General features: G+C 43.3%; 1 protein-coding gene across 1 annotated transcript in view; it reads right to left on the bottom strand.

The window, feature by feature from the left end:
- CFAP107 (cilia and flagella associated protein 107) overlaps nucleotides 1-27,125 on the bottom strand; it is a 207,197-nt gene that overhangs the window by 52,684 nt on the left and 127,388 nt on the right. Inside the window, exon 2 of the mRNA XM_085615135.1 lies at nucleotides 12,549-12,662. Coding sequence (XP_085471261.1) covers nucleotides 12,549-12,662 — 114 coding nt within the window. The remainder of the gene's footprint in view (nucleotides 1-12,548; nucleotides 12,663-27,125) is intronic.

The following is a 27,125-nucleotide window of genomic DNA, read 5'->3' as shown; positions in this document are numbered from 1 at the left end:
ACCTTCTTCTGAATCTTGATCTGAGTCAGTGGTAAAACATTGGTGAAGGAAGGCGGGAATCCTCCACCGATAAAACCTCACCTGACATATCTTGTCAAGTACTCGGTGGTAATGGTAATAAAGGAACAGCAGCAAAGGACGAAGTAGTCGCTGTATATGTGGAAGAGATTTGGATTTTTAATGACCTCTGTGCAGAAGTCGTCTTTTTTAAACCTTTTTTTTTTTTTCACCGATGAGACTGCAGTCAACGGGCTCTGAGGCATAGAAGGTTATTGAAGACATCTTCGTAGACGGAATCGTCGACGGAACCATCGTCGACGGAACCACCATCGAAAGAATCATTGCCAACAGAACCATCGTCGGCGGAACCATCGTCGACGGAACCCTCGTCGACGGAACCATCGTCGACGGAACCCTCGTCGACGGAACCATCGTCGACGGAACCATCGTCGACGGAGTCATCGTCGACGGAGTCATCGTCGACGGAATCATCGTCGACGGAATCATCGTCGACGGAGCCATAGTCGACGGAGCCATCGTCGACGGAGCCATCGTCGACGGAGCCATCGTAGACGGAGCCATCGTAGATGGAGCCATCGTAGACGGAGCCATCGTAGACGGAGCCATCGTAGACGGAGCCATCGTAGACGGTCGGAAACTTTTTTAAACTGGAAAGTTGAAAACCTCACTAGCCTGAGAACTAAGTCTCGTGGGCGACACAGCAGTATTCAATGAAGAAGAAGTGGCAGATGTCATAGTCAGAGACATTTTCTTCTTTTTAAGGAATGGAGCAGGTAACTCCTGTACACTACTGCGTTTAGAGGCTGTGAGGGAACGGCCAGAAGTAAAGTTTTCTACCTCAGAAAATTACTTCATCTTTATCCTTAAGTCCCTGGAGCCACAACAAGAGACGGCCTTCCCTGTCTTTCAGAGTTTTTGTAGAAAATTCTACAGAATTTACATTCACCCACTTCATGGTTAGGGTAAAGACAGTAAATACACTTACTGTGTGGATCTTCTGAGAATAACGTAGCTTTCCACAAAAGAACAAGGTCTAAACAAAGACTTCTTACTTGAAGTCATCCTGAAGAGAAAAAACTGAGCAGAGCTCAGGGAGACTCCCTTTCACACGACGTGCGGTAGAAAATCTAAGGTGAGGAGCTCTGAGGAGAAAGTTCTAGAGAGGAGCTGACGCCTGATTGGCCGTAGTTTGGACTAACATAATGACAGAGATAGACTGTGAATGTCTTTTTTCTCTTTCCATGTATCTCTATGGAGATTTCATATAGGGACATTCTTGATGTTATCACTTACTTATATCTCTGTTTTTATATGATTACTTATGTATATGTATATATATATATATATATATATATATATTATGGCTGTATATATTGCTATATTATTTACCGTGGGACTCCCACTCCGACGACGGGGAATATTCAAGCATGTGAATCTATGAAAGACACCCCAATACTGGAGAAGGCGTATTATCAATCATCTACCCTCATCTTCGTGCTCAGAGGAAATTATGGAAAGACCTGATGAGATAGAATACAGTGTACAACTTTTTCTTTGAAACAGCTGCAGGTCAAGGTAAAGCCGCAACCCAACCTTGTCTCATCGAAAGCACCTCTTTATAACTAATTTTTGTTTCTAGGAGAAAAACCAAGTCACCCCCCAGTTATTTATAGTAGTCACACATTTTCTGTCTCTTCACTGGGTGGATTAAGCCTTTAATGTTTAAAGAGATCACCTTCACTGCTGACATTTAGGGGCCAAGAAATCTCTAAACTCAAACACAAGAGATGTGAAAACAGAGTAGCAACATCAAGATGTATTCTGAGTGCAATACTCATTCAGCCTCCTGGCTAAGAAGCAGTACCAAGCATAATGGTAGAAACTAGAAGAGAACATCAAACAGACGAGAACAACACAAATAGACCATTCTGGTGAGAAAGAAGTAGAAAGAGAAAGAAGATAAATAAAAGAATACAAAACCACCCGAGGATGGTGGAAGTGTCTCAAAGAGACAAGGTCAGATAAGGGACAGAGGGGAGACCAAGGTTGGTACGGGGTGTGTTCCTTCATGTTACAATAGTAGCATGAGCAAGTTTAAGCAGTGAAATTGCTAATGGGACATGAAAGGAGTATCCCAAGAGATTAACTAAGAGAGGAGTCTACATTATGACACTCTCATGACATGACCATAACATTACAATAAACCGAGCAAATATAACAGGTTACATGACAGTTGCTGTGCAAATGGATCTGTGAGTATCAGTATATGATGATGTCCGCATTGCTAAAGGTTACGTATCATTGGTCAGGTAGGGGGGCCCATACGATGGAAGAGGAGCAACAAAACAAATAAGCCAGGTGACATTTAGTTGATAAGACTTAGTGGCACAGCATCGTGACCACGAAATACCAATATGAACAATTCTCAATATGACTAAAACTCAAAACTTAGCAATGAGGAAAACAAGCCAACTTTAGATATCTGTGTCCAGTTGTGAAATTGCAAGTGACCATAATCAGTTGTAAGGAAACAAAGATTAGGCATACTTTCAGACTACAGAAATGTGGAACTCATAGTATGGAAACAGAACGTTCAGGTGAGTGGATCACCTTTTTTCATCTGAGTCACTGATTTATTCTCCAGATCAGCAGGCTTCGTAAAAACGTGTGATTTCCCTTGAAAAATATTTTTAATTTCAAGGGGTCCACAAAGGAGGATTGGATAAGCTTATCTCTGAGAGACTTCCTTACCGCCAATACATCTTTTCTGCATTGGACTGTGTTTCTCGCAATGTCTTGTGAAATTGAGATTCCTGCTCCTTCCCAGGTAAGGAATTTGACCTTTCTCATGTGGGCCAAGATTAGCTCAGATGGGTTGAAGATGGAACAGTTTGAAGATTAGTGGTCTTGGGTGAGAGACAATTTTGGGTTTAAAGTTAGGAATCCTGTGGGCCCGCACCGCTGCTCCAGCTCAAGTTCTGCATGAAGGTGATGTTGAGCACTGATGAAAGGCCACAATTCCAAGAAGGCAATCATGGAGGGAGCATTATCCTCTGCATCTTAAGGGGGACCAAAAATTCATAGGTTGCTTCTCCTGCTGCAGCCTTCTAAGTCTGTAACGTTTGAGTGAGGCTATCAAAGAGTCAGATTCAATCAATTTAACAACCTTGAAAGGATGGAGGGGTGAGTTGGCTTTGCCAAGTTTTGATCTGGTGACCTGCGTATCAAAGCTGATGTTAGCAGAAGGCATCAATCCTCATAAGCTATTTTATCAGGTTGTTACTTGGGTTGCAGAAGCAAATTCATATTAGTTCAGGAGAAAAATCTATACAGATGCTGAAGGAGAAAGCTAAGGAATCCGCCACTTAATAATAGCACCTGTTATTTGAACCTCAGAGCAGGCGCAGAGTGACACGAGTTAGCCAGTCCAACAATTCCCATCCACCTGGACTGGAGTAGCAGACCATGGGGTTCAGGGGCTATGTATGTTAGTGAGCTTGTGCTGTCTGTGTACCTGAGTATGTGTTTGTGACTTTGTGTATATGTTTCCATGTTAATGTGTGTATCACTCTATCTATGTGCATGTGCTAGTGTCCACCAGAATGTTGAGCATATCTGACATGATGGTTGGAGCCTGACATGAAGGTAAACATGAAATTAAATACCAGCATTTGTAAAGCGCACAGCTACCTCCGAAGAGGTGTCCCGGCGCTGGGGGCCGTCGGGAAGATTAAGCGAGCTATTGCCCAGAGTCACATGGCGCTGGGCTAACCTGCCACCGGCACTGGGGTTCGAACCGTGAACCCAGTGGTCTGGAGTCAGGCACCCTGGCCGCTGCGCCACACCTTTTCCAGCAGTTTCTGGCAGAATGGTGGCCATTGTGGTGTTATGTTACACATCACAAGAATAAGTAACCCACACCAGGCCTTATGGTAGCTCTCGCGGTATTCTGGGGCCTCCACTTGCATTATGCTTGTCATTGCTAACATGATGGTGTGCATCCTTGTCATACTGGAGCATCCTTATCTTATATAAAGGCAAGTGTTAATCTCATAAACTAATATTAGCAACTTGCTAGGTGGGTGGCAAGAGTGAATGCACATTAGACCAGGAGACAAATCAAAATAGACTCGGAAAGTATGTAACCACCTATGTTCCAAATGCCACTCCCATCAAACTGGAATATCAATATGTAGCTCCAATTTTACAAGCTGGTCCACCATAGCCGATAAGTGGGGGATATCTGGCTGATGAGCAACAGAATGGCTGCAGAAAGAACATGCCTTCCGAGTGAGTGATCCCTGCCCCTTAAGTTCCTGACACCACAAAGGTGATCATGTCTAACATTATGGTGGGTATCTAACATTATCGGGGTGCTATTCCATTCTTTCTAGTACCTACTACCAAAAGGTACCAAATGCCACAACCCAAGGGTTAGGTAAGCAAAATTATAACAATTGAAAGAAATCTGCAGCACACCCTTAAAATTATCAAAACAAATTAAATTGAAGTATAAGCAATCTGATGGCTTCTTTGATACCAAACCAATATTCACACATTTGTTAGTGAAAAGTAGTGTATTTACAAATTCTTCAATGCTGCTCAAAACAGCAGACTCCACATCATTGGCTTGTCTTCACAAATGTATTTCTTTTTATTTTTCTTTGATGATACATCCAAAACAGATCTGCCAACACGTGTTTCGTCTCCCCTTAGACTTTGTCAAGGCAAAAAACAAACTGTTTTATGACCAAATAGTGCATCCCTTACAGCAAATGTAAAAGTTTGCTCACATTGTCGCCAGAATATTCCTCACAAATCTTAAAAGTATATTTGGAGAACCAAGTTGAATTCCAAACAACCAATTAATCAACCTTGATACGTTGAATTTCGAGATTATAATCGACAGCGTCCGTGTTCAGTTACGTGCTCATTATTCTGTAAGTTACAGTTCGTTTTTTGCCTTGACAAAGTCTTTGAGTGCAGTCTCTGTGCTGTGATTGGGTCTGAAGACTGATTGAGTTGTGTCCAGGGGTTGGTGTACGTCGAGTTAGGGGGCAAGTTGCCTGTTTTTTGATTTTCTCCAAGACCTTGGTTGGGTAAGGTAGTAAGGAGTTTGGGCGGTAGTTTGCTGTCTGGGTGGGGCATGCCAACAGTTTCTTTAGCAGAGCATTGACCGCTGCATGTTTCAAGGCCTTTGAGAACATTGCAGTGGTGATGGAGGTGTTCAGTGGAGCACTTGATTGATCGGAGAGGTGCCCATTTTGCAGATGTAGTGGGGGCAAGGGTCTGTTGGGGCCCTGGAGTGGATGGTTCCCATGAAGTTGGCTGTTTCTTCCGTGGTGATTGTTTTCCAAGTAGTCGGGTGCTTCTGAGGTTTTTGTGGGTTGGCTGGAAGCGAGGCTGCTGAGGTAGGGTTGAGGGTCTAAATTGTTATAGATAGTATTGAATTTGTAGCTGAATATTTCCCATAGGTGGTCCCATAGGTCTTGGGAGGGGGTGATGCTGTTGGTGGTGGAGCTTGGTTCGGTGAAGTCTTGACAATTTCAATGATCTCTTTACAGCTATTGCATCTTTTACCTCTGCGCTCATCTAGTGCATTCTTCTTGGTTTCTCTGATATGCTGGTTGTAGCATTTCAGTGCCACTTTGAAGGAGTTCATTTCTATTTCTTTGTGAGTTGTTCTACATCTTTTTTCCAATTGTTAGCAGTATTGTTTGGTTGAATAGAGTTCCTCTGTGTACCAACTTGCCTGCTTCTGGGTTCTCTTTTGGTTGTTTTGTTTACAGGGTGCCAGGGAGTTGGCGCAGTCTGTGACCAACTTGTCAAGTTGTTTGATTATGCTGTTTATGTTTCCGGTGGGGTTGGGTTAGTTAATGCGCAGGGTGTAGGACCACTTTGATTCCGGGATGCTGCTCTAGCTGAGGCTGGCCAAGTTGGTTGTGGCAGGTTTTGTTTGGCTAGGGATGTTGTTTATCTGGAAGTGGAAGATGGCATGGACAGTCCAGGAAAGAGGCTTGGTTGTGGTGACTTTCATGCCGTTGAAAGTGGCCAAGATGGGATTGAGGGTATGTCTGACGGAGTATGTGGATTCAGTGAAGTGTTGTGTCAGTCCAGGGTTTCCTAGGCTTTCAAGCAGAGTGGTGGAGCTGGGGTCTCTCCAGTCTTCCTGATAGAAGTTAAGGTCTCTTAGAAAGATGTAGGCTTTAGAGTCAATGGTGAGAGGAACAATGAAATCTGCCATGTTGTAATGAAACTTGCTCGTAGTCCAAGCAGATGGTAGACAAGAGTTATGTTTAGGGAGAAGGTTGTCGAGACTCGCAGTTTGAAATATAGGTACTCCATAACGAGGGTTGCATTCTCTGTGGTTGTGGTGCAGCTGATGGTTTCTTTGAAAATCATCACAATTCCTCCTCCTGGTTTGTGTTGGTGGTCTTGTTGTGCAACCTTGTATCCTGCTTGGATGGCTGTGGCGATGTCAGGTGCCAACTAGGTGGTAAGCCACATATCCGATAGGATGCAGGGGTTTCCATGGCCTGTTTGCTGTGCGAGAGGGTGTTGAGGAGCATGCATGAAAGTTTGTCTTTAGATGAGTGTTTGATAGTGGGAGGTGTGCTGTGTGTACACTGGGGGCGTGTAGATGGAGCTAGTGTAGTGGGTGGGTTGTTGCACATGAAACGGCAATGGGTGAAATTGTAGGCTCTTATGTTGTGCATTGTGGTGCAGCAGGGGGATAGGAGTCCTGGGTTGAGTGACTGTAGGGATGCTGTGGAATACTGCTGGGGAGCGATTGGACCAGGGTTTTTGGTGCTGGACATGGTCCAGGCATGGTCAGGCGCAGATAGGTTTGCCTTTGGAGAGCTAGCTGGCACCCACTGAGTGAATCCGTGCTGCGGCCACCATTAAATAGGTCATGGTAAGGAGCACAGGGGGCAGTGCGAAGGGCTAAGCAGGAGCGTGGAAAGGGTTGCTGGCACAGGAAGGAACAGGTAAGGAGCGGGGCAGGAAAGAGGGACACAGGAGGTGGGAAGCAGTAAAAGGAGCCTAGGAAGAAAGCACCGAAGCGATCGCAAAATGACACAAGAAAAGAGAGCAAAAGGGAAAAGAGCAAAAAAGAGCCAAAAGTCAAAGAAAGGCACAAAAGGCTAAAGAGCATGAGGGGAAGGGCAAGAGCAAAAATCTGAGGAAAACGGCAAATAAGCAAGAAGCGAAAAAAGCGAAAGAGCAAATAATGGAGAGGATGTAGCATAATGGACAGAGCTGCCAACTTTGAAACTGGGGAATCCGGTGTGAGTCTCGGCATCAGCTGAACATCCTATGATTCTGGGCAAATCACTTAGGGTCTATTACAAAGAGGGTGGTCGGACTACCATGGGACCCCTGCTGTCGCCAGAGATCCGTGATTCCTGGTGGTGTTGCGGCAGTCTTGAGGCTGCAAAATGCTTGGTGGGGCCACTTCGACCCTGTCAAGCATATTACAAGTTTCCTCTCCACCATGATTTTCATGGCTGGGGGCCCCTCATAAAAACTGTGGCAGAGAGGAATCAAAGGGGGTCCTACAGGACCCCCTCTCACCTCTGGGACATGGGGTGCATGCAGGGGGCACACGGTGTGCCCCCCTGTCTGCATGCATGCCCAGTTCCCACAGGGCATGGACTTACAAGTCCATGCAGTGCAGGAACTTGCTTTGCCGTTCCCATTGCGGTACCTTTTTTATAGGCATCGCAGTGTGAACGCCAAAGGACCGCACAACAGAGACTTAAAAAGTCATAATCTGGCAGACTGTTTCTTATGGATTTGGCGGTCCTGGAGCAGGGTGGCAGCGTGGTGGCTCTGCTCAATGATGCCCACTCCAAGACCGCCAAAGCCATAATAAGGCCCTAAATCTCCCCATGCCTACAAAAAATGAATGTGTTCTGATGTAATGTAACTGGTGCGCATATAAACTGCCCCAACACCTTCGACTCAAGTCAGCGCTTTATAAAACTGAAAAAAAGGCACTAAGTGCATAAAAAGCAAGAGGCTAAACAAGCAAAGAGTGAAAATGCACAAAAGGAAAAATGCAGAAAGAACGAAGAGTGAAAAGGCACGAAAGACAGTAGAGCAAGAGGGAGAGAAGCATGAGGCAAAAGGCACAGAGGCACAAGAGAGTGAGAGTCAAAGTGAGAGAGTGTTGGAGAGCGGGAGATAAGGTGGACCAGTTGGAGGACTGGTGACAAATGAGTCCAGGAAAGACAGGGAGGGCTTGGTATAGGCCCCTGCTAATTCAACATTCTGGCTGTTACAGGACCTAACACGTATCTGAAATGAATGGCGCGTTCTAAATATTGTCCGAGAGTCGAATAGAGAGAGATATAGTATAATGTGAGAAAGCTTAGTTCAACACTGGAAAGCTCTCTAGTGGCAGGCATGAGAGGGCAGGGAAAGAATCATGGCACATATGTACAGAAAGACAGTCAGCTAAAGTCATACATGTATCCACAAACCCAAGATACATGCAAAGAGACACAAACACAGATAAAAATATTAACATGAACACATACATTGATGCATATGCAAAGTTTCTCAGAAATTAATAAAGACATAAAATGTCTCACAGTCTCGTTCACAAATTGATGCATACAAACACACAACATACAGCCACACATATCAAAACTCATAAACCCTCCAGAAACCTCGTTTAACGGGGAGAGGAGGAGGAGTAGGGCTAAACTTTAAGAAGCAGTGGGATTGTGCCACACTGCCGATTGAAGCCATAGCAGGATACGAGATTATGGGCTTTTCCCTACAGGAGGCTAAGGGGAGAATGCTGTCTGGTATGGTTTGCTATAGGCCTCCAGGTATGGACGCTAACCACCAGGCGCTATTGGACACCATTGTTGCCTTGGCATCCACACACTCTAGACTGCTGCTTCTGGGAGATTTTAATCTCTGGGAGACAGGGAGTTATGGGAATCATTTACAAGCTTTGAACTACACCTGTGAGAACTGTGACCTCCATCAGCTTATCCAAAAACCTACACATGTAGGAGGCCACACACTCGATCTGGTATTCGCCAAACCCTCTGAAACAGAAGTAATTAGTGTCGCCCCATTAAACTGGACTGATCACTATTTAATACAGTTTAGGATAAGTACACAAGAGGACAAACCAGTTGGGAACAAACAAGCCAACTTTAGATGGGGAAGAGACTGGGCTAAGCTCTCCAAGAGAGGTATGACCCCTCTATTTTCAAGATCTAACATGTTTGACCCAAAAGATGCGCCGGGAGAGAACTATACCAGATACAGCAACTCTATCAATTTAGTATTGGAAGGTTACATACCAAAAAAAAACCTCAGAGTGCGCAGTACTCCATCAGCCCCCTGGTTCAGTGAGGAGCTAAAAGTGCTACGCCTAACGCGCAGACAGACCGAAAGAAGCTGGCGCAGGCAGTACCTGGAAGTAGATCGAAAAGCCCTAAAAATTTAACAACATCAATAAAAGGCAGCTATCAGGGAGGCCAAGTCGCAATTCTATGCTAGTTCCATCCTGCAGGCATCCAACGGAACCAGGGCGCTCTTCAATATCGTTAGAGACCTTAGTAATCCGGGTTGCCTGGCTAGCACCGTCCAGCCATCACAAAATCTGTGCAATGAAATTGCTACGTTCTTTGTTGACAAGGTCAACAATATCGTGGGTGGGTTCGATCAGAATACTACAGAGTCCTCCTTGACCATTGCAGATATCAGGAGAGATCTCTCTCTGAGCCACTTCAAATCCCCTACGGAGGACTCCTTTAATGAGATAGCGCGGGAGATATCTTCAGGGTCGCCTCTTGACCCCCTTCCTCATAAGGTCTGGAAGGAGCTCGGTCCCGATCTATTTCCGGACCTGTGGCAGATTTGCTGCCAATCCCTGAGTGAAGGTATTGTACCAAGCACGTGGAAGCAAGCGATAGTCACTCCACTTTTGAAAAAACCCTCTCTTGACCCATCCCTGCCAGCTAATTTCCGTCCAATCTCCCTTTTACCTTTTCCAGTTAAAATCTTGGAAAAACTGGTCAGTAAGTCCCTGTCCAACTTTTTGGAAGAACATCTGATCCTAGACAGGGACCAGTTTGGCTTCCGGCCTGGGCATGGGACGGAGACTGCGTTGATAACCGTTCTGGACAAACTTCGAATGCGAGCCGACAGGGGCTGATCCTCTATGTTGGTGTTGCTGGATATGTCGGCAGCCTTCGACACGGTTAGTCACTCAGTGCTGCTGGCAAGGTTAGAGGGTCTGGGGGTGACAGGTCGTGCCTTGGAATGGCTACGGTCATATTTGACTGATCGTCAACAGGCAGTGACCTTGACGCCATTCGTATCCCCTTGGGCCCCGATTCGCCATGGAGTACCCCAGGGCTCAGCCATCAGCCCTATACTCTTTAATGCTTATTTGGGGCCCCTGATCCCTGTAATAAAATCTTACGGGATCGAGGTGGTTAATTATGCGGATGACATTCAGCTAATGTTCTCCATGGAAGGAGAGCATGCAATCCCTTTGAGTTCTTTCCAGGCATGTATGAGGAAAGTCTCAGATTGGTTGAAAGCTAACTCACTGCAGCTGAATGCCGGAAAAACAGAGTTACTGCATTGCGGTGCAGCCAGAATGCATAAACATCTCCTGGGCGAGTTCCGGCTCTTACCGGAAGACGCCCCGATAGTGGCAGTAAAAACAGTCCGTAACCTGGGGGTCATGATGGACGAAGATCTCCAGTTGCAATCCCAGGCGAATAAGACTATTGGAACCTGTATTGCCTTACTTAGAGCCCTTCGTCAAATTCTTCCGCTTCTCCCAAATGAGGCAAGATCCCTGGTGGTCCAGAGTGTGATCCTGAGTAGACTGGATTATTGTAACTCACTGTACTTGGGTGCTCCCCTGTATATTGTACAGGGGTTGCAAAGAATACAGTCTACTGCAGCTAAACTGGCCCTGGGGAGACAACATGACTCTTCGGCAACGCTGGCGCTGAGGGACCTTCACAGGCTCCCTGTTAATAAAAGGATCGAGTTTAAGTCACTGGTTACGGTTTACAAAGCCCTTCATAATATTGGTCCGCTACCTCTGTGTGATAGATAGTCTTGGTACGAACCAAAGAGACTTCTTCGATCCTCCAACCAAAGTCTGGCAGTTGTTGCCAGAGTAAAACTTACCAAGATGGGAGGTAGGGCCTTCAGTACGGCGGCAGCCCGCCTCTGGAATCAGATCCCCCAAAAATTGCGTCAAGCCAAAACGCTGTTGAGTTTTAGGAAAGATCTTAAAACCTGGCATTTTGGCAGAGAATAGAACGCATCATTCTTGTTCCATCTGCTTTTGTTTTTTAATGTCCCAGGTTACTACAGTCTCTCAGCGCCAGGATACCCGTAGGGTGGCAGACAGCGCTTTATAAGAGTTTATACAATACAATACAATACAATAAAGACATAATGAGAAATAAACATGCAAACTTACATTCATACATCTGATAGACACATCTAGCCGCAGATGCCTTACCCTCGAATTTCCCCAGCCGTCAGACTGGATCCGGAAGATTATCTGTGAAAAGTACTCATGCACACCAGTAGGTGGTGTCAGTCGGCTCTGCGTGGCGGGAGCATCCGTGCCGAAAGTGATGTCCTTGTCACCTATATAGGCGCCACCCCGGCGTGCTGACATCAGTTACTTTTCATGACTTTCCACACCAGAAGCGCGGAGCCAAACTAGGGCCCTGAAAGGGATCAGCCCTGACCCTCTATCCACACAGCAGGGAGGATCGGTGAATCTGCAAGGAGTCTGCGGCTAGATATTGTCTCTACCAGATAAGATGTTACCGAAGGTAAGTAACTTGTTCACCAATACACAGAGACACAACTTGTCCTGTATAAAAACAAGCATACATAGAAACAACTAAGCATACAGAGAGCACATAACACTCACACTTATATATGCATTTACAGACTGTAATACAAAATCACATATCTCACACACTGTCATATAACAATATACACATACCAACACACAGAGGACTACGCCAACATTCTAAAATGCAAAGTAGCACCTGTCATTTTTTCAAAAATAAGGATTTCTAATGGTGCAGGTCACAATAAAACACCCAAAACAATAAGCTTCTCCTATGTTACTTTAATCTGTACAATATTTAAAACAACAACAAAAAATACTAGTCGGACCTACAGGCTTTAGCAATGCTTGTTAAAATGGTCTTAAAGGCAGACCCTTTAAAAAACATATGGAAGGTGGCGCTCTTCGGGAAGCCATAAAGTACCAGTATTTGTAAAACGGTCAGTAAAACATTTGAGTTTTAGCCACGTATAGGAAAATTGCGCTGTTAAACGGGCCATTTGGCTCCATGATTTTTCAAAATCTTCTCTGTTGCTGGTTAAAGGGGAATCCTTTCGAAACAGGTGGTTTGGCACACTTTCTAAATTTGCTTCCTCACTGAAATTCTTCTTATTTAAAATATTTTGTGAAATAAACATTAGAAGTAAAACACTCTTCTAATTACCTCCAATCTCCTCTTGATCGATCTTGTTATAATTGTATCTGGTTTGCTACAAGGAAACGGAATGAAGTCGATCTTCTGACAGCTCTTTGCAAGTCCATAGTCTTTCCTCATAAACTGAAAAAATAACACATGGCTTTAAACATCAAAATATTTCGTTTCTGCTGTGACAGTGGCTTCAATTTCTCAGATACACATTATTTAAACTGATCATTTAAAAGGCCAAATGCCAACTATACATATTAATAAAAGAAACAAGTATATCAAGCTTCGAAGCTGAAAGAGAATCTGATCAACGATTCATATTTGGCAAACAGATACCTTTCAAATAAATAATTTGACACAAAAATTAATCAAAGCATGAAATGTGACATCTCAAAAAGGGCACAGACTTAAAGATTACCATATGTATTTGTAGTACTAGTTCAATTGATGATGGGTGTAGGCATATGCTCACGTACGTAAAGATACGCAGGTTGATGCACAATCACCTTATGGTTGTCTAAAATCGCAAGCCTAGTCATACAGCAATCGGCAAAGGACTGCAGTTCACAATACTCAGCACAAATGTTAGTGATTCTTCTGCGACAGCAGCTTTTTTTTCTCAGTACTCAAGGGAGTTTCTTAACGCCTTTATTGGGTGGTGGGAAATATTGGACCTCATTTAGAGTATGGATGTGACTGAAAAATCAGACTTTCTGAAGGAAAATAATAAATATGAAAAAAAAAGTTTCACAAAAAATCTGTGATCCGCCAAAGGTCTGGAACATGAGGACAGTAAAAATACTTCAGGAGATCTGTATCTTGTGAATCATTAAACCGTGACCCTCTTAGTAAGGCAGAATTTATCCTCCATTTGAGCAGTGGAATTGAAGACCGTGGAAAAGCGACAGCCTAAAAAGCTGGTATAGGACCGCTGCTCTCAATATTACAATGTCCTCATCAACTGTTCTGCCTCTCCTTCTCCCCTGCCACTCCGAATATGTGGATTAGGCAGGTAAAAGTGAGAGGCAAAGCCTGTACATCAGGGCACACAGCAACCCTCCCCCTCTTCTCTCCTCCTCCTACTCACAGTAACACTGGAGCCTTAGAACAAGGGAGTGTGAAATTCTGCTCAGCTATTGTCTCCCTCAGTCCGCAAATGATGACAGTTTGGCAATCTTCAAGGAGAAGGGATCTGACTGTTTCCTCTTTTACAGCATTTTCTACGTGTGTGTGTGCGCGTGGGTGTGTGCATGCACGTGTGCTACTAATGGCCAGACACACACAGTAAAAGCTGTGAAAGTGTCTGAAGTCTCAGAAGTGCAAGGGGTTGTAAACTCCCTAAGTCTCGAGGGAAGCTTTTGTGTTTTCAATAAGAACATTCTGTCCTCAACGGGCAGATGGTAGTAATAGCTTTATAGCCTCCCTAGTGGGCTATATCAGCCATTCGAGGTCTGCAAGTCACTGAGGAGTTCCGTAACCATATAGAGAAATGAGGCCAAAGGCTGAGTTCCTTTATAAGGTCATGCAACTATAAGAGGACTTGCAATATCCTTACAATGTACATCAGAGGGTACTTTATTTCTAATAACACATGGCCACACTGTCACCCTTCCCACAAAATATTGAAATCCTTGGTGTGCTTCTCTTTCATGTGAAACAGATTGGATGCTTGTAAACATGAAGAATACAAATTGAATCTCTAGTGCAAAATTAAACACAGCAAAAACCAGTTAAATATTTGTGGCAAAAAAGATATTAGAATCAGTTTAATACAAGTAAGATTTAAAAAACATAGTAGCTTGAATGTGCAGAAACATCAAGACAGATTCTATCTTTTCTATAATAACCTGAAGGGTGGAAAAATAAACATATTTACATAAATATCTATTTTCTTCTTATCACTGTTCGTCTAGAAAAACAGAACAGAAGAAGGAAAAGCGACGTTTCATTTTCATTTTCGAAACTGCAACTTGCAACTTTAATCAAGTAGAACAAGCTTCTACATCTCTCTCTCTCTCTCTCTCTCTATATATATATATATATATATATATATATATATTATCTACTGGCGGTCGCCAGTAGATAGTTATAGTTAGGACCTATTTTCCATAGGAAATCCACAACATTCTATTGGGAATATCTTTGGCGCCTGTTGATGAATCTTCGCAAAATTTTCCAAACTTTTGGCCAGCTCCGCTCCGCTCCTACCCTGAAAGTTTTGGGGTGATTCGTCAAGCGGGGGCCGAGAAAAAAGGGGGTCCCAAAACGCGTTTTCCCCATGCAATTTCCCATAGGACCTGTTGTCGCAGCTACAGCCCGAACTGCTGAACGGAATTACACCAAATTTGGCAAGGAGGTAGTCCTCAGTTCAGACTCGTGCCTTTTGCTTAAATGGTGTAAATCCGTTCAGTAGTTCCTGAGAAAATTAGAGTTAAAAGTTAGTGATATCTATGGTCGGGGAGGATCCACGGATCCTCCCCGCACCCTCCCCGAACCCTCCCGAGCACGAGCTGAATGCTAATTGGCTGCCAACACTCTGAATCAGGAAGTGTTGGCAGCCATCTTGTGCCTCGGTAGAACCGAGGCACAAGAAAGCACAAAAACAAAGGTGCAAAACGCGACAAGGGGGCAGGGTAGAAACACCCTGACCCCCTAGGCCTGCTCAGGGGGTCCCACAAGGACCCCCAGGGCCCAAAAAAGTATATATTTTTTTTAAAAAATCGGCGAGATTCGCGCACCCAGCGTGAATTTCGGCCGAAAATTTTAAAAAAAGAAGCGCGGGCTCCAGCGCCTCTTTGGTAATTGGCCCCCGGGGGGGCCAAATCCCGGGGGCAGAAATAAAAAAGTGTGGGGGGGTCCCAATCCCACCCACACTGCCCCGGGGACCGCCACCCCCCGGGGCTCAGAGATACTATATGGGGGGGCTCACGGCCCCCCCAAGCCCTGGGGACCACCACCCCCGGGGCTTATAGAAAATGGGTGGGGGGGCTCGCAGCCCCCCCAACACCGGGGACCGCCACCCCCTGGGGCTTGAAAGTACTTGCGATGGGGGGGCTCTCAGGCCCCCCCAGCCCCGGGGACCGCCACCCCCCTGGGCAACTTGTCCGTGTGGGAGGGGGGCCACGCGGCCCCCCTCCTGGAGCCAATGATGGCCCTGGGGACTGCCACCCCCCAGGGCCGGCTCCTGCAGTGTCCCGGGGTGCCCACCCCCGGGACACTGCTGTTTGCAATGACAGGGCAGGAGCCTCGTGGCTCCCACCCTGTCATTGCAAACTGCTTCGCTTCATTGAAGCGAGAGCGGGGAAACCTGCTCTCGCTTCAATGAAGCAAAGCTGATTGCTTTTCCACATGGGGAGCAGTATGTTAGCTGCTTCCCATGTCGAAAAGCATTGCCGGCAGAAAAGATCGGGATCGGGCCGGAGGCCCCACCCCCTCCTTACACCACTCTGCAAACACGCCCCCTGGCGCGTTTGCAGAGGGGGAACTAATTCCCCTTGAATACTGGGGGTCCCTGGGGGCCAACTAGCCCACCAGGAACCTCCATTATGCGCCAGGGGGCTGCGTTGCAGAGAGGTGTAATGAGGCCACACCCCTTTTTACACCTCTCTGCAACGCAGCTCCGTGGCGCTTACTGGAGGTACCTGGTTGCCTAGTTGGCCGCTAGGGGACGTCAGGATTCAAGGGGACTTAATCCCCCAACTTAAAACGCGCCACGGGCGCGTTTTCACAGTGGGGAAGGTAGGCGGAGGGGCCTGAGGTGATATGTGTGCAAACACGCCCTGTGGCGCGTTTTAAGTTGGGGAATTCATTCCTCTATAATCCAGAGGTCCCCTAGGGGCCAACTAGCCTACCCGGTACCTCCAGGAAGCGCCACGGAGCTGCGTTGCAGAGTGTTGTAAAAAGGGGTGTGGCCTCTGAACACCGCTCTGCAACGCAGCTCCCTGGAGCATACTGGAAGTACCTGGTGGGCAAGTTGGCCGCCAGGGGACCTCAGGATTCAAGGGGACTTAATCCCCCAACTTAAAACACGCCACAGGGCGCGTTTTCACAGTGGTGAAGGTAGGGGGCGGGGCCTGAGGTGATATGTGTGCAAACACGCCCTGTGGCGCGTTTTAATTTAGGGAATTAATTCCTCTATAATCCAGAGGTCCCCTAGGGGCCAACTAGCCTACCCGGTACCTCCAGGAAGCGCCACGGAGCTGCGTTGCAGAGTGTTGTAAAAAGGGGTGTGGCCTCTGAACACCGCTCTGCAACGCAGCTCCCTGACGCATACTGGAGGTACCTGGTGGGCTAGTTGCCCCCCAGGGGACCGCAGGATTGAAGAGGAATTAATTCCCCAACTTAAAACGCACCACAGGGCGTGTTTGCACACGTCACCACAGGCCCCACCCCCTTCCTTTACCATTGTACAAATATTTCTCTAAAATCAGCCGAACTACGAATTCCGATTTACTCACCTGTTATCAGGAGAGAACCCAGGGCTGCATCTTTTAGCCCAGCACTGACCCTGAAGAGTAATTCTAAGCGTACTTACCAGTAACTTGTATTTCCTTCCATAGGAATCCATTGTGTGGTTTTCACCAGAAAATTTTCAGTGTCCATTTTTGAAACGTACAAATATTCCTCTAAAATCAGCCAAACTACGAATTCCGATTTACTCACCTGTAATCAGGAGAGAACCCAGTGCTGCATCTTTTAGCCCAGCACTGACCCTGAAAAGTAATTCTAAGCGTACTTACCAGTAACTTGTATTTCCTTCCATATGAATCCATTGTGTGGTTTTCAGCAGAAAATGTTCTAAGTGTCAATTTTGAAACGTAGAAATATTCCTCTAAAATCAGCCGAACTACGAATTTCGATTTACTCACCTGTTATCAGGAGAGAACCCAGGGCTGCATCTTTTAGCCCAGCACTGACCCTGAAAAGTAATTCTAAGCGTACTTACCAGTAACATGTATTTCCTTCCATAGGAATCCATTGTGTGGTTTTCACCAGAAAATTTTCTAAGTGTCCATTTTTGAAACTTACAAATATTCCTCTAAAATCAGCCGAACTACGAATTCCGATTTACTCACCTGTAATCAGGAGAGAACCCAGTGCTGCATCTTTTAGCCCAGCACTGACCCTGAAAAGTAATTCTAAGCGTACTTACCAGTAACTTGTATTTCCTTCCATAGGAATCCATTGTGTGGTTTTCAGCAGAAAATTTTCTAAGTGTCAATTTTGAAACGTAGAAATATTCCTCTAAAATCAGCCGAACTACGAATTCGGATTTACTCACCTGTTATCAGGCGAGAACCCAGGGCTGCATCTTTTAGCCCAGCACTGACCCTGAAGAGTAATTCTAAGCGTACTTACCAGTAACCTGTATTTCCTTCCATAGGAATCCATTGTGTGGTTTTCACCAGAAAATTTTCAGTGTCCATTTTTGAAACGTACAAATATTCCTCTACAATCAGCCGAACTACGAATTCCGATTTACTCACCTGTTATCAGGAGAGAACCCAGGGCTGCATCTTTTAGCCCAGCACTGACCCGGAAGAGTAATTCTAAGTGTACTTACCAGTAACTTGTATTTCCTTCCATAGGAATCCATTGTGTGGTTTTCACCAGAAAAGTTTCAAAGTGTCTATTTTCACAAACTAAACATATTCCTAAAAAATCGTCTGTATGACTTAAACACATTCTTTCAACTGTTTACAGGAGGTTGGCCAGTGCTGGGTCCAGGATCCACCACTGAGTAAGAAAAAGTAATGATAACACTACTTACCTGCTAAGTGAATTTTCTGCCATAGGATAACATTGGTGATTCTATGTGAAAACATTTCTAAGTGTCAACTTTTAAAATACAATAATATTCCTTAAAAATAACTACTGTAACCAAAGCGCTTTTACTCAACTGTTTACAGGAGATGTCCAAGGACTGAATCTAGGATCCAGTCCTGTGGTTAGAAAAGTAATCCATAAAGTAACTAATTGCATTTCACTAGAAATTCACATTGAGCTCAATGTTGCTTTGTGTTTGAAATTGTGTTGCCCATTGCAACAACTGTAACTACTGTACTTAAAAGTCTATTGCCTATTTGCCAAGTATTTAAACTAAAGTAATTCATTCTGAGAAAGTATATTTTGTATTGTAATGTATAATGTAATTATAATGTAATTAAAAAAAATATATCTAAAAATAAATAGTTAAAAAATACAGTAAATCAGTATCCAAAAAAATCAGTATAACAATTAATACATTCAAAATTGTCATTTACAAAACCTTTGAAATTCACTGAAAAAACCATAGGTTTCAGGCCTGACATAGTTAGGAATTAGCATTTAAAAAACCTTTGAAATTCACTGAAAAAACCATAGGTTTCAGGGGCGTCATAGTTAGGAATTGGCATTTAAAAAACCTTAGAAATTCACTGAAAAAACCATAGGTTTCAGGGGCGTTATCGTTAGCTGGACATTTCCCTCATACAAAACCCTAGAAATTCCCCTGTTATAGTAAGTTCAGCTAACTATAACTCGTGCCCCCACAATGCACTGCTGATGACGTCACATATTACATCACTCATGAAATGGTCAGTGACATCACTGATGACATCACTGATGACATCTGAAATGACATCACTGATGACATCACAGCAAAGAGCGTCTTTTCCTGTAATTACAGTATTAATTTTGATTCCTTTTGTGTTAAAAATGCAATCATGTATTTCATTGCACTACAATGCCCATAATGCCACATTAAGGCCAATTGGACGTATAAATAGTGCCATAGAAGAAGGACTCACTGACCGTGAGCAAAGCCTTGTAGGCTGAAACGCGTTGGTTGAGCTGCGTGTTAATAAACACATTTCTTGAATAACCTTCTCCCTGAGTGCCGCATCTTTGGAAAAGAATAAGTTGTTTTGTGGCCAGGATCCGGCCCGTATGCAGAGCACCCGCTGAAAGTGTGCCCCGGAATTTGGATCTCTTTGTTTTGGAATATTTGAAATCTGGGAGCACCCGAGAGTGCGCGCCTCTACGTTGAAAGGAAGTAACTTGCCTGGGGAACGAAGCGCCGTAGGACGGAGCCGGAGGACGCCGCCCGTACGGGAGCCTTCACCAAGGTGAGTGACACTTGCCTGTTATTGAGCGCATTTCCCGAAGTGGCCATCGTTTGAAGTAGGACGCCAACGACCCGATCTGTATATTAATACAGCAGGAGCCTCCTCTCAGAACGGCAAGGGAGTTAGATCAAAGTGAATACAAGCACGATATTTAAACACATAGCTCAAAGTGTTTTTGATCCGTAAAGACAGGAATATGGAAGCTCGCAAAGGCAAACGAGCAACAACAGCAGCAACATTGTTTAAAGTGACTGAAAATGTAGAGGAGATAACTGTCAGTGAAACGATATCATCAGCTGATCTAACGATCAAACAACAATTCAATAAAGCAGAAAGATTATATAAGAAGGAAATAAATAAGAGTTGGGAGATACTTGCCCTTGAGAATTATATAGAAGTGAAAAGAATCCCGAGAGGGCTGCGCATTTTTACAATGCCAACACATCCAGACACAAAAATTTAATTATTAGAAGAATGGGCAGAAAATAATACCCAATGCTCCCTGAACATGATGCGAATCCTGATTAAACACGCTAATATTGACTTACTAGAAATAACAAGTCATTTAGAAGAAATGGAGACTTTAATACAAGCACATCCCAATGTGGAGGAAGTCATGAAATTACACAAAGACATGGAACTAAGGTTGGAGAAATATGAGAATGAAATTCAAGAACGCAAAAAACGTAAATTCATAAGAGATGAGCAAGACTACCGACATGGAAGAATCCTAACATTTGCAAAACGGTTCGAAACTCTAAAGAAAAATTATCCTGCACAGACCCCCCGAACAACTGACAGTACCACCGCAAGTGAATCGGACCTCAGTGAAGGAGAATTGAACATCGGGGCGACACCAGGACCAAAAACCAATTTTTTAGAGGAAATGCGCCTGATGCATGTAGACCAAACCCTACCACGAGGAAGAGGCCGCGGAAGGTATCCGAATCGCGGACGAGGAAGGGGAGAAAATGTCTTACAAGCACCAGAAAAACCCGACGCGCAAAGCGGAAGAAGACAATATCCGCTACGAAGCCGAAAATGAATGATGTCAATTTAATCATTAATCTCTCGAAACACATATTGACACCGGAAGAAGAATCTGCATTGAACAAAGGATTATCATTTTGTCCAGAAAGCCACTTTGATCACACACAAGTGAGAATAGACCTATATAAGTATATTCGCAAGCTCAAACTCGCTAAAGTTCACGCTAATCAAATCTCCAAGAAAACTATGAGTGCACAAGCACCAAGTGATGAGACTACATCAATTTTGGAACCAATGCTTAATATTGATCAAGCAACTGACTTAAAAACTATCTTCGATCTTCTATATGACCTAAAGGATGACGACATGACAGAAGAACAAGTTCTAGAACACTTGTCAATAGAAACAGACAAAAGAACAGAAAGTGGGCTAAAGAAAAAATCGAAATACTGTCCTGTTCTACCCCCTGGGAATCGCTTTGACCAATTTAGCGAGGCATTAATTGAAGAATTGGATAAAATTTCAAATACCAGAAATGGAACCCAAAGAGAAAATCTGACTAAAAAAGAACGGGAAGCAATCAAAAATCTAATGCAAGATAAGAACCTAACTATAAAACCTGCGGATAAAGGTGGCAACACTGTACTCCTTAATACTGCAGACTACTTAGATGAAGCCTACAGACAATTGAACGACATCTCAAATTACAATAGGATTACCACCAATCCGATGAATAAAATGATATATGATGTGGGAGAAAAACTGACAAAATGGCACAATGAGAATTTGATCAATGATGAAGAACTCAAATTCCTAACAAATGAATTTCCGGTCATACCGACCATATACTTTTTACCTAAAATTCATAAGACCTTGAATCACCCACCGGGCAGACCAATCGTATCTTCATGCGATTCATTGTATGAAAACTTTTCGGAGTATGTAGATTGTTTTCTTGCCCCAATAGCAGAGAGCATGAGCTCCTATATCAGAGATACTGGAGACTTCTTACGTATTCTGGATGGCATCTCTTGGAATAAACAATTCCTTCTAATCACCATAGACGTGGTGTCACTCTATACGTCAATACGACATGAGGTGGGCCTGAAAGCATGCACTTATTTCTTGAAACAAAGAAAAATTACTGAAATGAAACACACATACATGCTACTTAGTATGATTGAAATGTGCCTCACTAACAACATCTTCTGTTTCAATAAAGAACTTTTCAAACAAATGTGTGGAACAGCAATGGGCATTTCCTTTTCCGTGAACTATGCCAACATCACCATGGGGTGGTGGGAAAAGATCATAGTCTGGGATTCGGATAATCAAGATGAATTGGATAAGACCATATTATGGGTCCGTTACATCGACGACCTGTTCCTGATTTGGAATGGAACGGACGAGGACTTTCAGAAATATTTTCAAAAACGGAAAAACAATGAGATTGGCTTATCCTTCACATGCAACACGAGTAGATCAGAGATTCCATTCCTCGATACTCTGATCTATATCGAAAATGACCGGATCCACTCAACTCTCTACAGGAAGGAAACAGCTACGAACAGTATCCTACATGGTACTAGCTTCCACCCAAAACCCCTACTGGACAGTATCCCCTATGGGGAATTCATTCGACTTAAACGCAATTGTTCGCGACCAGAAGATGCAGAAGCAAAAATACGTGAATCTATGGAATGACTCATACAGAGAGGCTACACAGAGTCCACCCTAAAGAAAAACAAAAAGAGAATTGACAACAAAACCTGAGCAGACACCTTAATACCTAAAATGAAATCTATACCTGAAGACGACAAACAAGTCCCTAGATGTATTACTACCTATAGTAAAGAGAGCGGGATTATCATGAGTAAGATCAGGAAACACTGGCATCTGATTACCAAAGACCTCGATATTGGCAAACTAGTCGGAGTGAAACCAACAGTGACATATAGGAAAACTAAATCCCTAAAGGACATGCTCGTCAAAAGCCACTTCGTGCAAGAAGAAAAAACTGGCTGGTAGAACAACGGAATGGGTTTACCAAATGCAATTCATGCAAAGCATGCAAAATTGGCAAAAATGTAAAAAATATCACCGAGCCGAATGGGAATATAATAACACTGAAGAAAAGAATGACTTGTAATACTAAATTTACCATCTACATCATTGAGTGCACTTGCGGATATAAATACGTAGGAAGTACCATCTGCCCGTTAAAAAAGCGTATCCTCGAGCACATCCGCGCTGTTAAGAACAAGGACATCACATATGCAACTGCCAAACATATGATACTGTGCCAAAACGGAAATTGGCGAGCAATGTGCTACTATGGGATTTACACCATCATACCAAATGAACGAGGTGGCAACAGAACCAAAAAACTACATCATCTGGAATCCCGCTACATCATTAAATTACAAACTAAAACACCGAGAGGAATGAATAATGATGAAGAACTTTATGTGCACCTGGAATGAACATTGATGAACTTACTACCCATGAGAATTAAGACACTAGCATTACTTTTTTCCCCCTATCTCCCTCCTCTTCTATCTCACTTCATCTTCTTTATCTTTTCTATATAAAAATACTATATATTGACATTTTCAATCCCATATCGATTCCTGACTCTCTCTCCTCTCTTAATTTCTTAACCCTATCCTAAATTTCATACTCTTGCTGCTCTTTCTAATAATGTACTATACAGATATACTAAGTTGACATCAATACTATGACGCTGTTGCCATTAATAATACTGAATACTTATATATGAAATATTAATTATGACAATTGCTGGGTACTATACCCCTACTCACTAATTACAGCAAAGAGCGTCTTTTCCTGTAATTACAGTATTAATTTTGATTCCTTTTGTGTTAAAAATGCAATCATGTATTTCATTGCACTACAATGCCCATAATGCCACATTAAGGCCAATTGGACGTATAAATAGTGCCATAGAAGAAGGACTCACTGACCGTGAGCAAAGCCTTGTAGGCTGAAACGCGTTGGTTGAGCTGTGTGTTAATAAACACATTTCTTGACTAACCTTCTCCCTGAGTGCCGCATCTTTGGAAAAGAATAAGTTGTTTTGTGGTCAGGATCCGGCCCGTATGCAGAGCACCCGCTGAAAGTGTGCCCCGGAATTTGTATCTCTTTGTTTTGGAATATATATATATATATATATATGCACAAACAGAAGTCTTTCACCATAGAACCGCCAGGCAGGCAGCATCGAGGAAAAACCACGCAAGTCCCAGTCTTCTTTCGGCAAGTTTATTAAAAAGGCAAGTTCACCAAATCTGACGCGTTTCGGGCGTCCGCCCTTGGTCACAGATCGTCAGGCAAATGAGAGAGCATCCATTTTAAAGGGTACATTGCACGAATTTAATTGGTGATTTTTTTCTTTTTGCAGCACCATGTGATTAGAAACTAAAGACTGAGGACACACTACATATAGCTAACAAAGATAGTCTGTTTTCTAAATCACAATTTGATATATATAAATCGAATAACGGGAGGTATAATTACAGTATTTACATTTTGTTGCCCAAATTTGTGTTAACATTACATTGTGAGTTGCCATGCTATATATTTTGTTAATTTTATATCAAACAATTATTGTCAGTGTGCATTGAAAATGGCACATGATATCCGCATAAATGCGCTTATATAGTAGATTGCAAAGAAAAACACAGTATTACTGGTGGTCATTTGTCATGAAAAAGTGCAATGTGCGTAGATAAAGTGCAGATGCAATTGTGCAAATAATGCAAAATATTCTATGCATATATATATATATATTTATGCGCTTCATTTTGTATAATATTTAAATGATTTGCTTCACTTCAACATTTCTGACATTGAACATATTTGGCCTGATTTGCAAAGGTAACTTACACTTTTGAGTAAATTTACACTTGTGAGCTGAATTTACAACTTTTCTGTACTCACAAATTCCGAGTGTAAGCGTCTACAAAAAATTTTTTTTAGTATGTCCAGAGCTACACAAGGTCAACCAGTGCCCCTGCAACACACTCCAAAAGAAAATAATGGAAGCAGGGATTTAAAATAAACCCACACAGGAAATAATGTTAAACTAAACAAAATTTGTAAAAATATAAATACATTTAAATTCATGTTAAAAAATGTATTAAAACAGTATGTATTTATTATTCGTTTATAAAATATTAGAATAACCTATTTTGAATTTAGAAAATACGGAAACCATTTATTAAAAAATCATTAAATTAATTTTAATTAGTTATATTCATCCATCACTTTCAATAATTATGAATGTACCTTTAAAACATATACATATATATCCTTTAGGTGGAAATGTAATTTTAAAATTAAACTTCAGAAAACAAAATTCTATTAAATGTATTACATTCCAATTAATTTATGCTTTAACTCTAAATTAATTAAACAGTGCGGTTGAATTTTTAAAAACATTTTTCTACATTTCATGAAAATACATAAAACCAATTTACATAAAAATATTTGTAATACATTTTTCAAATGAAATACATTTTTTAAATTGCCCGTATATTATATTTTTCACCCCAGAGTTTCGCTGTGGTGCAGCATAGGATTTTCTTTTTAAATTTGGCCTTACGCAAGACCTACCTATGGAGTAAAGGTGGGAGATAATATGATGAAAGGTGATTAAGGGTGGGAAGGGGGAATAAAGAAATGGGGATTGCAGAGCACAGTAGTGATTCAGTCTAATGGAATGCTAAAAGAAAACTGAAAAATAGCCCCTTTTGTCAGGAGTTGAAGTAAGCAAATTGTTGGGTCTGAAAGGATTTAAAGAAGAAATGCTCCACAGTATGGACAAACAGGGGGGAAGGTAATCAAATAAGAAGCAGGAAACTGAGAAACAGGAAATAATTGGAATCATAAGCAAGAGGCTGACTCAAAACCCACTTCATGGACAGTGTATTGTAGACACTACGTCTTCAACAGCAAAGAGCTAAAGCTGGTTGTATCAAAGACCTAAAATTGACTTTCCTCTTCCAAAAAAATAACGTCATAAAACGTTTTTGCTAGTGTGATGGCCTTGCAGCTTCAGGATCTCAGTCATCATGCCGGTCTTATTTACCAATAGTGTTGGAAAGGCCTTTTAGGCAGCCTGACATTTCGATAGACCAGATCGAAAGTGCCTTTTGTTTTTGGTCCTGTTTGTGTGACTGGACCAAAAATACCAGCCAAAACGCTGGCATTTTCAAGTTGATCATATTGGCATTCCCAGACTGCCCAAAATGATTCACCAGCATTGAGTTCTGGTTAATAAAAATACATTGTAAGACAAAAAGACCAGGAAAAACGAATGCATACATTAGTTATGTTGTTAGAAAACCCCGGGCAACCGGGTTAGCAGTCACCCGGTTTTTCCCAGCACAAGGGGTAGCTTGGCTCGAGCGGTCGGGGGTCAGGCACCGTGTTAAGCGTACGTCACACCCTCACAATAACCATGCGTGCATCCGTTCCAAAAACGACACTACACCGTAAAAATTTATGAAAATATATCTGTGTTTATCTTGTTTTCTCTTAGTTGCAGGTTAAATAAATAATAACACACTTACAGTACACAAAGCTTCTTCTGTAAAAAGGGTAGGTTAAATAAATAAGCTCAGATCATAAATAATCAATGAATAAATAGATGTGCATAAAATACATAGGCAAATAAATACTGCGAGGGAATAAATTCTGTGAGACAATAAATAGGATAAATACAAAGAATACAATACTCTCAATAAATATAAGCCATCAGACCACTTTCAAATCAGGTCACATTTGTGAGGTACTAAGGGTTGATTTGGCCCAATCACAGCTTGTGGTTATGTGGATGGCCTGAGGGTGTCTCACCTAGCTTGGATAAGGCTGAGGCTAAAAACTGAGGTAGATCAAGGGTAATCTAGGAATCTGGCTCTCCCAAACTACACAACCCCTCACACAGGTCACTGTATCAGTCTCAGTCCACCCCTGGCACTCCCAGGCTGGTCCTAACACCTCTCTAGCCCCTAGGATGGTCTCTTAGGGCGCCACAGGGCCTTAGGCGCCCTCTATTCCACTTACTGCCCTCTTTATGAACTTCCGACTCCGCCGGAGTCGTGTCGATGCCGTGAGGCGGTTCCGGTTCGATGTCGCTAGCCGGCCTCGGCTCAATGTCAGTTCTTGTCGACGCCTTGAGGCGGTTCCGGATCGATGTCGGCGGACGGCCTCGGCTCGATGTCAGTTCCTGTCGACGCCGTGAGGTGGTTCCGAATCGATGTCGGCGGGCGGCCTCGGCTCGATGTCGCTGGGCAGCCTCGATTCGATGTCGGTCTCCGGCGTCACAGGGACACGATCTCCCTACTTCCGGGTGTCTCCGGAGTGCGACCTCCACTCCCACCTCCGGTGCTCTTCCCTTCAGGTTCCGGCGACTCCGGAGTGCGATCTCCACTCCCGACCTCCGGCACGATTCACCTCGGTCTCCGGCGACTCCGGA

Source organism: Triturus cristatus, chromosome 1_2 (genome assembly GCF_964204655.1).
Source record: "Triturus cristatus chromosome 1_2, aTriCri1.1, whole genome shotgun sequence".
In the NCBI taxonomy this organism is placed as follows: Eukaryota; Metazoa; Chordata; class Amphibia; order Caudata; family Salamandridae; genus Triturus; species Triturus cristatus.
Note: the sequence above shows the minus strand (reverse complement) of the source record. Positions and strands in the feature narration are given on the sequence as shown.